Source organism: Tetranychus urticae, chromosome 2, assembly GCF_039701765.1.
Source record: "Tetranychus urticae isolate SD_2017Ah chromosome 2, NJAU_TeUrti_SD_1.0, whole genome shotgun sequence".
NCBI classification, from domain to species: Eukaryota; Metazoa; Arthropoda; class Arachnida; order Trombidiformes; family Tetranychidae; genus Tetranychus; species Tetranychus urticae.
In genome coordinates this window covers 26,160,367-26,177,714 of record NC_142959.1, presented here as the reverse complement: position 1 = coordinate 26,177,714, position 17,348 = coordinate 26,160,367, and the positions used below count along the sequence as shown (strand labels likewise).

The 17,348-nt window shown below is 33.0% G+C and overlaps 2 protein-coding genes and 1 long non-coding RNA gene across 3 annotated transcripts; 1 reads left to right on the top strand and 2 right to left on the bottom strand.

Annotated features, from left to right (window-relative positions):
- Positions 1-4,584: 4,584 nt before the first annotated feature.
- LOC107360822 (hepatocyte nuclear factor 4-gamma) lies at positions 4,585-7,722 on the bottom strand. The gene is made up of 6 exons (XM_015927544.3): positions 7,436-7,722; positions 7,145-7,286; positions 6,863-6,978; positions 5,854-6,244; positions 5,407-5,724; positions 4,585-5,288 (listed from the first exon to the last, which is right to left on the bottom strand). The coding sequence occupies exons 1-6, from the start codon at positions 7,550-7,552 to the stop codon at positions 4,879-4,881; spliced, it is 1,494 nt and encodes a 497-aa protein (XP_015783030.2). The 5' UTR covers positions 7,553-7,722; the 3' UTR covers positions 4,585-4,878.
- A 3,019-nt stretch (positions 7,723-10,741) lies between these two features.
- On the top strand, positions 10,742-15,616 carry PCB (Pyruvate carboxylase). Its single transcript, XM_015926985.2, has 5 exons — positions 10,742-10,873; positions 11,002-13,766; positions 13,834-14,082; positions 14,216-14,359; positions 14,464-15,616. The coding sequence occupies exons 1-5, from the start codon at positions 10,753-10,755 to the stop codon at positions 14,722-14,724; spliced, it is 3,540 nt and encodes a 1,179-aa protein (XP_015782471.2). The 5' UTR covers positions 10,742-10,752; the 3' UTR covers positions 14,725-15,616.
- Positions 15,127-17,078, bottom strand: LOC112538661 (uncharacterized). The gene is made up of 2 exons (XR_003081931.2): positions 16,945-17,078; positions 15,127-16,884 (listed from the first exon to the last, which is right to left on the bottom strand). It is a non-coding gene; the product is annotated as an uncharacterized LOC112538661 (long non-coding RNA).
- Between the last annotated feature and the right edge of the window lie 270 nt (positions 17,079-17,348).

Here is a 17,348-nt window from a genome sequence, read left to right as displayed (position 1 = left end):
TTGATTATTAAACTCACAAGGACCACAATAAAGTTCATCAATGCCATCCAAACAATCAATATTGTAATCACATAATCTATCATTTTGAAGGAGAACTGATTCAACATTTTTTTTGCAACGAAATTCATTTTTAGGACAGTCAGATGTTATGTATTAAATGGATCTTCAGATCTATCAAAACATGAGCCACTGATATCAATACTATCGATAACAGCATAATAATTGCTCTGGTCATCCGCTTGATCAGACCTTGAAGATTTAGCCATGAATGGAACTGAAATGTCACCCTCACCCGGGTTGAAAAAATAGTGATCTCCAAATTCTTGGTCAGTTCATTGAGATCACAATCATTTTTAGTAAAAACTCAACATGAGAATCTATTTAATGATATAAAAGTAAACTCTCAAATATTTAACTAATTTTGTCAAGATTATTTTTGGACAGTGATTTTAGTACTTTCATGGAAATATTGGTAAAATCAATTTATAAATATTTGTAAGATTTTCTACACAAGAAAGAGTTTGAATTAATACTTGCATCGATTTTGGGTGAAAGGACTATGGTCGCAAATTTTCTTCTTGGCAAGGAAACATCTATAGTAATTTTATCCTCTTGTTGGGGATTTTCTTTCGAAGTTGATGGTATTTGTGCTGGTTCGAAATAAGAAGTTATTTGTTGCATCCTTGGTTTAGTTTTATCACATATTTGAATATTTTTTGTTTGATGTCTCGTCCACACTGATTTATTGCGAATCTCACAAGATTGTTGAACACCTTTCTTGATGTGAAGCGTTCACTATCAATTTTTTTCAAAATTTCAACCAACTCATGCTCTGCTCTTACCGAGAATACAACTTGTCTATCAGTATCTTTAAAACCTTTCAACTTTCGTCCATCGATTCTGGACTGGGAACTTATTTATTAACGGAAATGAATCTTTATTTTAATTTCATCTATTTTTAACTTTGATATTGTTTAAAATAATTGAAAATGGATTGATTAGAGTCCTCTTGCCCGCTCTTGGCGCATTTCCTGGGGAACTTCGGAAATTCTTTCCAACTCTTTTAGTGCATATACGGCCGAGGTTAAATGTTTTCTGTCCATTATCCCGAGCATTTCTTTGAGCGAGATTTTCCTTGTAAAATTTCATTTTTTCTTGAAATCTTGCTCGTGTTTATGTTAAGGTTATGCTTTATTATGTGTGCCTACTGTAGAAAAAATTTATGTTTCAATCATTTTGTACTGACCAACATTCACATGCATTATAATAGTCATGAGTAAGAATGATAATAAACAAAATAATGTTTATATATCAAATATTAATATAAGAAAATAATCTAAACCTCTGTGTTAGATTTTACAGATGAAAAAGCAATAGAAATGAGGGTAGAAAAAAACGCAGATAATTGATATGAATCAATAGAAGCTCTTGTGGTCCTTCGAGAGAGTCTACTATCACAAAAATAAAGCGCAACATTATGGGCTTCATAAAAACCACGAGTAGCATTGATGGAGAGATAGGTATGGGCACCCTCCTGGACAACAACCTCCTCAAAAACATGATACAAGTCTCAATATTTATGAAAATTACCATTCAAGAGTGGCTTTTTCCAACAAAGGAAACAGTTAGTACTGGCGAAATGAGAATAAGAATCAACACTCTCACCAAAACGCAGTCACCAAATCAGGAACATGAAAGAAGGCATGATTCAGATCACGAGGTGTTCAAAACAAAGAATAACATTAAGCATTAAGATAATAGGAATAATAAGAGAATAAGAATAGCATTAAGAACTCTTCCACTAACACTGATTGAATTTATGTTATAGTCATGTTTTATCATATATGCCTACTGTAGAAAAAATTTATGTTTCAATCATTTTATACTGACCAATATTCCCATGCATTATAATAGTGAAAAATAAAAAAATTCGATTTTGATTTTTGAAAAATCTGAGTTGTTTTGAGTTGCTAATCGTATGCTCGTGGGCGCTCATTATTTCAGTGATAAGCTATGATTTTACCAAGTTGAAAAAAATCTGAATTTGCGATGTGAGAACCTTCCATTGTGAATCCATTTTACAAGTCCCTAATTTCAATTCAATATTTCCAGTGGTTAAGTACCAAAATTTAAGACAATATTCAACATTTGGCTTCGAATTGGAAATGCAAAAGTAAGAAAAGGAGCTACAGGGTTGTCAATATTTATTTAAACAGTTTCTATATGTACAATCTGAACAAAATCTTAACGAATATTACTTTAAATCGATGAGAATTGAGCTACTTAAAATGCGGAGATCATAATGAGCTTAATTTTGTGACAAAAAGACCATTTTTCGCTGATTTATCATTGATCAAGTTAGTTTAGATGTTTGAATATGTTGCTAACAATTGAAGCAAGTAAATTCATCATTTAAATTTTTCCAAAAATGGGGAGAAATATAGAAATGTGTACAAATTATGTGAAAGCAAATATCGTCAAGCAAGAGATAAAATTTATAAAACCATGATAAAGTGGGAATCTGATCATAAGCCAAGGAAGAAAAAAGTTCGAACGAGCTTGACTGAGAGCGTATTGAAAGAAATTGCGAAAAGTGTTGAGCTGCATCCAACATTATCAGATAAGTATCGTGCTTCAGAACTCAATCGAGCAAGAGCATCACTTCTCAATGCTTATAAGATCTTGAAAATTTGATCTTAAAAATTCAAAAAAGTGCAAAAATTGGAAAATGCAGATCCTGCTGCACGTATTGCATTCTGTCAATGGATATTGAATTTTTCCGATGAAGCTTACATCAATTATCAGGTTCGAGAAATTCACAAAATCAAAGAATTCGTGCAAAAAACAGCCCAAAAAATGTGCATCTCAATCAACTTACTCGAATAAATTAGGGTTTTGGTCTAGATTGAGTCAAGATCGTTTGTATGGGCCAATTTTTTCAGAAGAAAGATTTGATTTAGATTTTTACATTGAAATAAGCAAACAGTTTAGAAAAAATATGACACCAAGAATGATAAAAAAGGTCTGGTTTCAACAAGATAGAGCTAAAGCTCATGCATCGAAAAAGTCTATGGCCTTTTTGAAATCAAAATTTGGAACAAAAATCATTTCTCAAAATTCAGCAATTAATTGGCACCGATCTCACCGGATCTTAATCCACTAGATTTTTATCTATGGGGATATTTAAAGTGCTGCCTACTCAAACTAAAATTTAATTCAGTATCTGAGCTCAAAATTCGCATTGAATTGTTTTTCAAAAATATCAGTCATCTGAGTTGCAAAGAGTTCTTGACAACACGGAGAAACGCGCCAAATCTTGTTTAGCGCAAGGTGGTTCTCATTTTGAGCATACATTCAAATAATCTCCTGACTACTGACTTCCTTTTGATATAAATCTTATGTCTGTATGATTATTAATTATTGGTTTAGAGTTAAGTCAAACTGTTCAAATAAACATTGATATATCACGAAAATCATCGAAAAATAAAACAAAGTCGTAATCAAGGTCCAAAGATCTGAAATCAAGTCTTATTTAGATTCTGATAAATTTAATTTCAATCTATCGCATTTCAATAAACTTAATTTAACTTGCGCTCGTGAAATTTAAATCAAAAAACTCCAGGAAACAATTCTAATTGAAAATCGAGTGAAACAATTACAAAATCAACAATTTTTCAATTGTAAGATTGAAAATCATAAAACTGACTACTAACAAATAATACAACTGTGTAGTAAGCTATTATATTTTCACATTGGTGAAGTTTTTGAGTGATCAGTGATCACTGTAAATCCTTTTTCTAGTGTAACTGGTAGGCATTAATAACTTTCTAAATCAGTCAGGTCATACAAAAAATTCTAACCTTCAAATTATTCGAAAACAGTTATCTTGAAAATCTCGGTATAATTAATATCATAAAATCATTACACATTTGTAATTCCCGCTTATGCAAATACCAATTCCCGATGAATAGATGCTTATATGATGGCGTACTTTTATTAAGAGCGGTGTCTATGCTCGTCAATATAGTAAGTATTGTACCATACCAACTAGCACGAGCTATTAAAAAATTGTTTAGTTAGAACAGTTGACGAAAAAAACGAAACGAAGCCAGTTTTATCCATAAGTATAGAGATGCGAGATTGGCATTTGCGTCGGAGATATACTTTACATTATATTGTTATTCATTACATCGTGTTATTTATTTTTCATGCATTGACCAGTTTTTTTCAGGAATTGCCTTGATATCCTGCAATACTGACTGCGATAGTAATCTATTGTAGTGCAACAATGTCCGTAAAAGTACTCAGTTGATCTTTGTAATCGTTTTGAAAGGAGACAATCTTGAATCTTGATCGTTGATAATCAAACTGAAATGAAATACAGTTGTTGAAAAAATATTCAAATTTTTATCTTATTCTGAATCAGTGATTACTAGAAGTGTTGATCAGTGGCAGTCATTGCTTTCTGTTGATGAGTAAATACATCATGTATATCAACTTGTCATCAATTGTTCATCAACATTGAAACCTTCAGGTAATTTTGGGATTGTGCCATTTCCAATTGATACACTTTATAGACATAGAAAAGATGTGAAAATTAAATTTATTGTAAGCTAATGAAGTGATAGGTTGTAAATGAGGAAATGTAAAAATGTCTTTCTAAATTTCAGTCTCGGCTTCAATTCAAGGCAATGGATGATGCATGATTTACATGGTAAGTTGATATGAGATACAATTTTGCGTTTCTTTGCTAACAAATTTTTTATACTTTCAGTATATAATGTCGATAATAATAATTGATTAAGAGGGTTTAAATAGCATTGCATAAGATTTGATAAAAAGTTGGGATGATAAATGAATCTTTTTTTCAAACAAAAATTATATAGTTTCCCTTTTATAAAGGACAGGATGAGGTTGGGATGTTTGGTGAATAACTTGAGTTGATGCGTGTGGTTGATGAGGTTGATGAGGAGTTTGGTGTGAAGGTTGATGGGGTGGATGCTGTTGATGTGATTGGTGAGGTTGATGGTGAGCATGAGAATGAGGTTGAGCTGTTGATGGAGGAGGAGGTAAATATATATCTTCTCCTGGAGAAGATAATGAATCGTCTGAATGACCATTTGAACCGGGCTGCCCATCATTGGCAAGTCGATGATCAAGATCCATTAATTGGGGTGGTTGAGCAGGGCAAGATCCAGGATCATAATGAGAAGGTCCTTCATCTATAACCATACCGCTACCATTGGATGGTCCACTTGCATAATTGGGCATTAAAGATGGCATTGGCACTGAAAGTGATTCATAAAAAGAGAAATGTATTTATAAATTACATTATACATATAAATTTGTGATAATCTTCAACGTAAACAATTGTAACTATGAGAGTTCAAAGTCCAATCTACTCACTTGGATATGTTGGTTGCCAAGCTGAGTGTGTTGGTTTTATAGCAACTCCTGCATGCGGTGGACTTACGATTGTCCTATTACCAAGAAGCATTTCTTGTAACAAAACATCTACTTTGGTTGCACCAACACATTTCGTGAATTGATCTATCAGTTCAATCATTTGGTTACTAATGCTCTGAAGAGGAGATAATAACAATAATATTTCACCAAATCGTCCACGAGAATTGTATTGGTGATCCATAATGTAGTCTTGTAGATTAATTTGTACTTGAGTCCGTAAATTTTTTATTCTAGAGGGTTGTGTTAAACCTTTGGCACCTAAACAGTTAAATAGATTATGAAAATAATGAGAAAAAAAGAGAGAAAGGCAGAGATTGATAGATGAAAAGGGATAAAAAATACGCACACCAATGAATGGATGGATGTAAGTGTAAAAAACATGCTTACTCGGGTCGAAGAAAACAATTGCCTTGAGGCATGCAAATTCCGTATCATCAATGTTAACATCATGAAGAACAGTGACCAATTCGTCCATCACTCTATTACCAATCATGGTAATGTCCTTTTCAGGTGAATTTCGAGGTATAATAAAATTATTTCCCAGAAGCAGACAGTCTTTAAGGTGCATAGATCTATGAGCCACTCCAAGAAGCAAGTGTTCACCTGCATGAGCTTTTAATAGAGCCACTTGATCATCAACCCCTAACTCAAGAAAAGCTGGAATCCCTTTAGCCCAGGTAACCAAATTCAACAGTTGGTTTCTCATTGATTCACAAACATCTGATATATTGGCCAGCTTTTTATCTCCAATTGATGTTTCTTGACTGCATACACGAGACTATACGGAGAAGTTGAGAAAAAAAACAAGAAAAAATTAATTAGCTTCAAGATTCAAAATAGTTTTAGTTTGTTATTCCCATTAAATTAATGATTGATGTTGATTAAAGATCAATATACCAATAAGCTATGTAATTGTTTTCCACGAGCGTTCAAAAATAGATATAAAAAACGTTACACGTGCAATAAAATGGCATGGAAAAATGCGGTTCATGTAATGTAAGCTTTTCGTCTTGCTTTTGGTTACAATTGGCACCAAATTAACAGTTTTGAGTAAAGTGTTGATTTAATTGTAAGTTAAAGTAGACAATTTATTGCATGTTTTCTATTGAAATTAACTTAGACCCAGCAATTACAACCACTTTAACTGCTCAAAAGTTAATTAGTTTAACCATGTTTTTCAATAGTTCAAGGACGAGAAACAAGCCTAGCGTAAAAATAACATTAAAATAGCCTTTCACACTCTTAGCCTATCTTTATGCTTTCCCTTGAAAATAACTGGCCAATAGGGAAAATGTTTTAGCAAAACATTTGAAAGTAAAGACACTTGTTTCTCAGTTCACTGAGATTTACAGTAATTAAGGGGCAAAGAGAAGAAGCAAAATGTTTATAAACTTACCTGTCTTGAATGCATTTCAGCTTTGTAAAGAGTTTGTATTGAAGCTCCACCATTATTAAGAGCGTCATCAATGCTGGATCTCCTTAAACTGATCCGATCCCGTTCATTTTGTACAGCTTAATTTTAAAACAAAACCAAGGGTTGAAATAAAGTCAAAAATGAAATGGAAACCAACCAAAGAAATGAGCGGAAAAGTTGAAGCAAAAAAAGAAACAAGACAAAATGTTAGCGCTTTTATTTATACCGCAAAACAAGATAACAAATCAACAACTCATGACTCACCATCTTTTTTCATACCAGCTCGAAAACATTTCCTTAGACGACAAAATCGACACTGATTACGTTTATCTTTATCAATGGTACAATTACGCTGAAAACGACAGGCATATTGGTTACTTTTGCGGACACTTCGTCGAAAGAAACCCTTTTAGATAAGAGAGAAAAAGTAAATCAAAATGGAAGCAAACAATAGGCAAGAGAAAGAGAATAAGCAAAAGTAAGAAACAAAACAAAATGTATACACATTAGCCATAGAGAAATAATGAGATAGAAAGAGATGGGAGTTATAATTACCTTACAACCGTCGCAACTAAAGGCACCATAATGTTTACCAGTGGCTCTATCCCCGCAAATGGCACAAGATTGTGGAGTGTTGGTTACATTGGCATTATTAGACGTGGCCATCATCATGGAATGAGTACGAAAGTCGAGTAAAAACAAACTAGATAACAAGCTTAACGGTGAAACACAAAAGTAAAAACAAGTGATTTTCACTTTTTTTTCAATTATTCAACCCAACCACAACATATAAAAAAATATTACATAGAAAACACAAAATACAAAACACTGAACCAAACTCAAAAAAAAGTAAAGAGCAAAGATGAAATGAACATTCCAATGGGGCAATAATGGCAAATCTCTCACTCTTTCTCTCTCTCTGTCTCTCTCAGCCCCTCAACCCCTCATCACTCTATCTTCCACCTTTCTCTCTCACTCTCTCTCCCTTTGTATCTCTTATCATCTTACTAATCATCATTGCTTATCTTAATTTCATTTCTTTTTCTCTTTCTGTTTATCTTCTCCTTCTTTGTTTACTCTTTGGTCCAAACAAATCTCTCTCTCTCTTTCTCTCTCCTCCTCCAACTCTAATCACACATTATCTGATCTTTCTCTCTCTCTTCATCTCTGTCTTCCTTATCTTCTCTCTCTCTCTCCATCTCTCACCATTTCTTTCCCTTTATTTCCACTTTTTTTATAATCGTTATTCATTTGTATATTTTTAATACAGTCTTTTTTGTTATTTTGTATCCAATATGTTAAACTTTTACCTGTAACTTTAACTGCCCGAGTCTTAGACCCACGATGCTGACCTAACTGTACAATAACATCGTTGTTGACACTTAAGTTGTCTCGAGTTGGTGCCAATTGTTTACTTAGTTAACAGAACGACATAAAAGTGTATAACTAGCAAAACATAACCAAACTGTGTGACAATTGGAATTGCCATTTTTCTCATTTTTGCCAGAGTTGTTGACAATTAAAATTGATTTTCATTTCACTTGGTAATCAACCATAATCAAGTTACAAAATTGTTGTAATTGTTTAAAATTGTTTGTAAATTGAATTGACAAAAAAAGTCAACTGTTAGTCGGAATAAGCTGGACCAATGTTAGTCAAAATTGGATTTTTATTGGAGGTCATTTTTGTGGTGTGATATATTTTTATTATTAGGTTATCTTGTTTGAGTCTAGCGCTGTTTATTTTCAACTGTCTTTCAAATGAAGCCATTTGTTCAGATATTTATGCATTTATTAGGTTGATTCAACGAAAGTGCACCAGTCAGAAATGCTTATTTGAAGAAGAAAAAAAGAATTAGAATTTAAGGTAAAAAAGTTCAAGAATCTGAATCGGAAGACTCAAAAATGATAGCCTTTATGATAAGGCTTTCATTGGAGGCAAAAATAAACTCAACAAACATTTGAAGATATTTTGAGTTATTAAAGTTTTCAAATTCTGAGTCAATGTTTCATTTTTTCTTGATCTTGTATTTTACTTCTTTATCTGAAAAAAGTATTTTTCATTTCTATGACTTTTCATTTGCTCATATAGCTCATGATTAAAATTGATGCAGTATTTAAAATGGAAGAATCAAGAATTGATTTGACTTTATCAAAGTAACTGTCAGAATTGTTTGTTTGAAACTTTGTTGCAAGTAAAGCTTTCAAGTTTTTAGCGCAAAAGTATCGAGAATTGAACATTCAGTAGCTTCGAAATAAAAAGATTACTCGAAGATAATTATAAAATTACAATTCCACAGTTCATTTATTGAAGCATAATTAGAGCCGATTTCAATGCTGTATCTTGTTCTCGCTATGAGATATTCACGATTCATGAAAACTTTAACTTCTCTTATGACTTTATTTTTTCAATGTTAATCGTTTCAAATCTGCTAACTAAAATCTGTTAGCTAAAATCAATTAACTGATTAATGAAGAAATATTAACTGAGAAATTTATATTAAACTCATAACTTATCAAAGTGGGTTAGCGATTTGGTTTGGACTCATTTGGACACTAGAGCAAACAATTGTAAAACTTAGACTTAAGCTACTAATCCAATTATTGTTTTTTCACTAATTTTAACTAAGAATTGACCGGGGACCTTCACAAAATTTAACATTGACGATCATGAACAACAAGTGAAAGGCCATAATTTCTCATTCTTTTAGCGTTGATTTAAAAAAATCACAATGAAAATTCAATCAGAAGCATTCATCTTTTTTTAATCAAAATGGAAGTATTAAAATCGCAATAAAATGATCTTTTTACTTGTTGTTCATGATCGTCAATGTTAAATTTTGTGAAGGTCCCCGGTCAATTCTTAGTTAAAATTAGTGAAAAAACAATAATTGGATTAGTAGCTTAAGTCCAAGTTTTGCAATTGTTTGCTCTAGTGTCCAAATGAGTCTACTCCAGCGATTTGTGTTTGTATTCGCAACCCTGATGAATATAGTGAGATCGTCGTAATTCAGTATTAAAATGAATTTCTCAATACTTTGCATTAATCTTTATTACAATGATGCTGCTTGATTCCAACAATAGGAATTGTGAAATTGTCAATTTTATGACAGAAATGGGGAAAAACTCATGACTCAATCACTCGACCTGATAAGAATTGCGACTCTTACCAAATGGTTCAAGGAAAAGGTTGATCTAGTAAAGTGAAGATCACACAGAAACGGCAATCGCATGAGGATCGGTCTGAGTCCTTTTTTGATCTCTCTGATCATTTTCAAAAGTTTATCAACAATGTTTCCTTTTTTTCAATTTTTATATCACAAATCTGTATTTTTCTTGATAATTCAATGGATAAATATGTAAGATTTTGCTATAAATCCTTTTTTCTTATCAAAATGCGAGAGTATGAATTGACATAATATAACTTTATTATTAATATGAACATGGTAAAGATTATTTGGAATTGAGCTGAAAATTGGATAAGCCAATGAAACTCATATCATTGATCAATATATCAATGATTACAGACAAGAAACGTTAAAGATCTTTGGCGAAGTCGATTTGATTGCTGTATCATTGTAAAAGAACTGGCTTTTCATTGAATAATTTAATATTGTAATTTTTCACACTAATTTTGATTCTTAATTTTTCGAATTAGTGAGAAAAATTAAATGTTTTAGGCTTTCGTTTGACTTATCATTGAATCCTTTACTCGATCATTGCTTCTAACATTTGAATTTTGTTGCACTTTGAAATAGGAGGGGCTAAGAATGTTTGAGATAACTTGAAGGTATCACATGTTTTGTCTGCTTCAAACAAGAATATGTTTTGATTTTTCGTTTTAATTAGTTACTAGCTCCACTTCAAGCAATCATGTCTTTATGTTTTAGATTGATAAATTTAAGACAGCACAGTTTAAAACAATGGATGACAATCCAGAATCATCATTACTCCGATAAAGCAAATTTGAGGAAAGTTTTGGTTGCTAATAGAGGTAATGTTCATTTTTTTGTTATCTTCTTTTTTTTCTTGAAGGTCAATTTTCTGTTATTATTTCATAATTATTGTTGTTTTTGATTTTTTTCGACTCTCACGTACTATTTTCTAACTATTTGTCATCAGGTGAGATCGCCATCAGAGTGTTTAGAGCTTTAAATGAATTGGGTATTAGATCAGTTGCCGTTTATTCGGAACAAGATAAGATGCATATGCATCGACAGAAAGCCGATGAAGCTTATCTGATTGGGCAAGGTCTTCCACCGGTTCAAGCATATCTAAATATTCCTGAAATTATAAAAATTTCTAGGGACAATCATGTTGATGCCATTCACCCTGGTTATGGTTTCCTATCAGAAAGGTCTGATTTTGCTCAAGCCTGCCAAGATGCTGGAATCAAATTTATTGGACCATCGCCCACTGTTATGGCACAAATGGGTGATAAAGTTGAAGCAAGAAAAGCAGCGATAGCTGCTGGTGTTCGAGTTGTTCCAGGATCTGATAATCCAGTGACTCAAGTTGACGAAGTTGTAAAATTTGTTAAAGAAAATGGTTTACCAGTTATTTTTAAAGCTGCTTATGGTGGTGGTGGACGTGGTATGAGGGTTGTTAAAACAATGGAAGAAGTCGAAGAAAATTTTATTCGTGCCAGCTCCGAAGCTTTGGCTGCTTTTGGTAATGGGGCCATGTTCATAGAGAGATTCATTGAGAAACCCCGACATATTGAAGTACAAATTTTGGGTGACAATTATGGTAATATTGTGCATTTATATGAAAGAGATTGTTCCGTCCAAAGAAGGCATCAAAAAATTGTTGAGATTGCTCCATCACCAAATCTCGATCCAGTAATTAGACAATCAATGCTTTCTGATGCTTTAAAGATTGCCCGTCATGTTGGTTATCAAAATGCTGGTACAGTCGAATTTCTGTTGGATCAACAAGGAAATTATTTTTTCATTGAAGTTAATGCTCGTTTGCAAGTTGAACACACTGTTACTGAAGAGATCACTGGGGTTGATCTGGTTCAATCTCAAATTAGGATTACAGAAGGTTTCAAGCTTGATGAATTGAACTTAAGACAAGATGAGATCAAAGTAAATGGATGTGCCATACAATGCAGAATCACAACGGAGGATCCTGCTAAAAACTTTCAACCAGATTCAGGAAGACTTGAAGTGTTCAGATGCGGTGAAGGTTTTGGTATTCGTTTGGATAGTGCTTCAGCCTATGCAGGTGCTCTTATTTCGCCCTATTATGACTCTCTATTGGTCAAAGTTATTGCTCATGCAAACAATCTTAAATCATCTTCCAAGAAAATGTTGAGAGCACTACGAGAATTTCGTGTGCGTGGTGTGAAAACCAATATACCTTTTCTAGTTAACCTTTTGGAGCATCCAAAATTTGCTGCTGGAACTTGTGACACTTACTTTATTGATGATAACCCACAACTGTTTGATTTCAAACCCAGCCAGAATCGAGCACAGAGACTACTCCATTACCTGTCCAATGTTATGGTAAATGGACCGATGACTCCATTTTCAACTAATTTGAAACCTGCCAACATCATTCCTCACGTTCCTGAAACAAGTGTTGACAATGAAGATGTTAAAGGTTGGAGAAACATTCTTAAAGAAAAGGGCCCAGAAGGATTCGCCAAAGCTATTAGAGAAAATCGAAATCTACTTTTAATGGATACAACTTTTAGAGATGCTCATCAATCTTTGTTAGCAACCCGAGTTAGAACACATGATCTTCTCCGAATATCTCCTTTTGTTTCACAAAAATTGAATACACTTGCCATTCTTGAGAACTGGGGTGGTGCGACTTTTGATGTGAGTATGAGATTTCTTCATGAAGATCCATGGGAAAGATTGGTGAAAATGAGAAATCTTATTCCAAACATTCCTTTTCAAATGTTATTAAGAGGTGCCAATGCTGTCGGGTATACATCTTACCCTGACAATTTAGTCTTTCGTTTCTGTGAAACTGCCAAACAGTGTGGAATGGATATTTTCAGAGTTTTTGACTCTCTCAACTATTTACCTAACATTTTCATTGGTATGGAAGCTGCTGGTTCAGCTGGAGGAGTTGTTGAAGGGGCTATATCATACACTGGTGATGTGTCAAATCCTGCTAAGACTAAATACAATCTTGATTATTATTTAAAATTGTCCGATGAAATTGTCAAAGCTGGTACACATATACTTTGTATCAAGGATATGGCTGGACTTCTTAAACCACAGGCTGCTCGCTTGTTGGTCACTGCTCTGCGAGATCGTCACCCTGACATACCTATTCACATTCACACTCATGATACTGCTGGTGCTGCAATTGCTTCTATGTTGGCTTGTGCTGAAGCAGGAGCCGATATTGTTGATGTTGCTGTTGATTCAATGTCAGGAATGACTTCTCAACCAAGTATGGGTGCTTTAGTGGCATCACTTCAAGGAACTCCTCTAGATACCGGTTTGACTTTGAACAATGTCAGCCAGTATTCAGCTTACTGGGAACAAACGAGAACACTTTATGCTCCTTTTGAATGTGCCGTCACTATGAAAAGTGGTAATGCCGATGTATACGAGAATGAGATTCCTGGTGGTCAATATACGAATTTACAATTTCAAGCTTATTCTCTTGGTTTAGAGGACCAATTTGAAAAGGTCAAAAAAGCTTATAAAGAAGCTAATATGCTTCTTGGTGATATCATCAAAGTAACTCCTTCCTCAAAGGTTGTTGGAGACTTAGCACAATTCATGGTACAAAATAAACTAAATGCCAAAGAGGTTGAAGAAAAGGCCGGCGAATTAAGTTTCCCTAGTTCAGTTGTTGAATTTATGCAGGGTTTCATTGGTGAACCTTATGGAGGTTTTCCTGAGCCTCTCCGATCCAAGGTAAATCGCATTATTACAATTTTTGGTCTTTTTATTTACTTATCAAATCGTTTTCTTTTTATTTAAGATTCTGAAAGGTTTAAATCCAATCACTGGTAGACCTGGCGAACACTTGGCTCCATTAAATTTTGTTCAGCTTAAAGATCAATTGGCTGAAAAACACGGAACACCAATCACTGATACTGATGTGATCAGTTCAGCTTTATATCCCAAAGTTACTGATGATTTCATTTCATTTAGAAATGAATTCGGTCCAGTTAGTCTTCTAGATACTAGAATATTTTTGGAAGGACCTCGAGTTGGAGAGGAGTTTGAGGTGAATATGCTTTTTGTATATTATTTCGTAATATTTCAAATCATACATCATTTCATGATAATTTCACTATCACTCCATTCATTGCATGATCTAAATATTTCAAATTTTAATCTATTCATTTTTCTTATCACAGGTTGTAATTGAAAAAGGAAAAACTTTGCATATTAAAACTTTAGCTGTTTCCGAGACTCTTAATAAACAAGGTATGCGTGAAGTGTTTTTCGAGCTCAACGGTCAATTGCGAACAGTTCTAGTCAAGGATAAATCTGTTTCTGAGGTAAACAAGCTGTGATTACTTCACAATTAATTTTTATATTATCTCAATCTTATCGTTCATTGATAATTATCATTTATCATTTTTTTATCATCTTTTCTCATCAGGAGATTGTTACTAACCCTAAAGCTATAAAAGGAGCCAAAGATCAAATTGGTGCTCCTATGCCTGGAACTGTGATCTCACTGAAAGTGGCTGAAGGTGATAAAGTTGGCAAAGGTGAACCTTTACTTGTTTTAAGTGCCATGAAAATGGAAATGGTCGTTCAATCCCCGATTGCTGGAACCGTGCGAAAAGTACTTGCTCAAAAAGATATGAAATTGGAAGCAGGAGATTTATTAATGGAGATTGATCCAGTTGATGAATAAAAAAATAGACAAACAACAGCCAATAATCTCAGCAAACATCAATGTTCACACAAATCACACCATATAGTCATATGACTGATTCAAGATTTTTTTGGCATTTTACAAGATTCAGTTATCCTATTATTGGTATGTCAAGACGTGACAATTTTATAATGATTGTATAGCTTGTTAAAAAGTTGAAATGTTATGTTACCAATAGCATTTATAGAGCTTAAAATGATCATCACTTGTTTAATTACTATTACAAAGTTTCAAACAGCTATTTAGTAATTATAATCTATGCCATATTTGAATACTAAATGCTCAGCTTATCCGTTCAACCATTAGTTTAATATTAGTATTTTTGCTAGTTTTGATAAATGAGAAACTTTACTCAAACTGTGACTTTTTTTGTCTAACAAGCTTCCAATGAAAAGCCTGAACAATCTTTAATAATTTTCACTTTTACATTAATTTTAATAAGGAATTGAGAAAAAAGTCAAGATTGTTTCATGATCATTATATTGAATAGTTACCTTTGAATAAGGTTGTTAGTTGAATATATTTCCAATTGTTTTGTTACAGCCTGGTCACTGTTTTAATTACAATTGGCTTTTACCATTTTATAAACTGTTTAATCTTGTTTTTTGTTTCATAATATCTTTTTTGCTTTTGACTCCTGGACAATTTATCTTTGTTTTTATTTTAAGCATTTATTACGATTAAATGTATTTTTCCCATCACATTGTTATCCGATTCAAGGTTACCAATTCAATTCAATTGTATCAACATTGTGATTTAAAAAGTCTTTCATAATTTCTTTCATAGTAAAAGTAAGCTTTTTTACCCTCAAATTTGCTCTTATTAAACCTTAACCACGACATAATCAATACATTAAACATTTGTGATATAAGACTGTTTCATCCCTTTACTTTCAATATAAATTGTGATGAAAATTAGTGAAAACAATATAAAAATTTCAATATTTATATTTGATAACATTCAATTTTGTTCACTTGAAAAATGTTTCATCTTTAAACTCGGATAAATCCTATTATACTGGTAAATGTGACTTTAATCACCGGAATAACCTTAAATAATGTATCTAAATCCAAGTCTGTAACATTGTACATTAGCACAAATAAACTGAACACTAACTATCATCCAAGGTAACAATGATTAAATTAATTGACTCTATGTTGGGTCAATAATGTGTTTACTTGAAGAAAGTGAGAGAAAGAGAGAAAGAGAAAGAAATCAACAAATCAAATGAGAAACTAGTTGTTCTCAATCTGATTGAATCATCATGTGGTTGAACCTGAAACTCTTAAGGAATAAATAATCTGTTGATTGTGCTCCTTTTACCTAACGTAACCTCGATCGATATCAATTCTGTTGATAACATGAAAGAAACAAGGAAAAACTAGGAAAGACAATCTCTTTCTCTCTCTCTCTTTGTTTTCATCTCACCCAGAATCATGAATGTAACAGAATCAAATGGAATACTCATTCTCTCTGTAGGTAACAATTCTTATACTCTATTTTCCTTCTTTTCTTCTTCTTCCTCTCTTCTAAAAAAGAATGAAAATCTATGTGATTTTCTATTGAAGTCTCATGCTAAGTCCTCATCATTTAATATCATCAACGTGAACACACGCATGCAAAAAGAAGAGAGAGAGAGAAAGATGAAAGAGGAAGAAAAAAAAGGAGCACAAAGAGTCCAAGTTAAATCAACATTGGATATGTAAAGAAATAATAAGGTAAAGTGTTATTAGAAAAAAATCGTTGCATCGGACGACATTCATAAAGTTAATGCTAACACTCAATTATACTGGTTCCAATTGATTCAATTCATGTGGGATGTTAACAGCATGTTTTACTCACTTCTTTTTTTATATCATATCTTCATCTTCTTTCTCTCCTCTTTTCTCTCTTCTTTGGCTGTTCTCATTTTCCTCTTCCAACATAAGGTGTAGTTACAAGTTGTTTTTACTGGTAATTCATAAGCATATGTTTTTCAATTGCAATCTCATTTAACCAGACTCCTCTTTCCATCTCAAATTTATGAACATAATTCAGTTGATCAGGCTGCTGTTGATCATCTTGTTTATCATCATCCTCATCATGCGGGGGCCCAGATTGAATCAATAAGTTGACTATTCACGAGGAACCGGAACCAGTCTAAAAAAAGAAACCAGAAAATGTGTTAAATATTGTTTTAAGGTAAAAAGAAATATTGACCAATAATCGGGATCCCATCAACACTGTCAGCTCATGATGTTGAGAGTTGGGTTACTAATGATCAAAATTAAATGATGAAGTTAAATAATGACAAATAGTCGATGATTGTTTATGATGTTGATGTTGATGATGAGGGTTGTTATATAAAGGTGCATGCGCTCGATAATAGCCGATATATAACGTTTCTATCAATGCATTTAAAAGGCCAAATAATGTCAAGGCTCTTCCCTGTGAATTCCCATAAAGCAGCAAGCAAAAAAAGCCCCTCTCTGTGCACAGGCAGGGTTAATCTTGATCAGTTTAAATGGATGCAACTGATGGACCTTCATTCACCATCAGCGCAGAGTTATAAACATTATCCTACATAGGCAAGGTGAGATATTGACTCACACGCATGCTAAAAG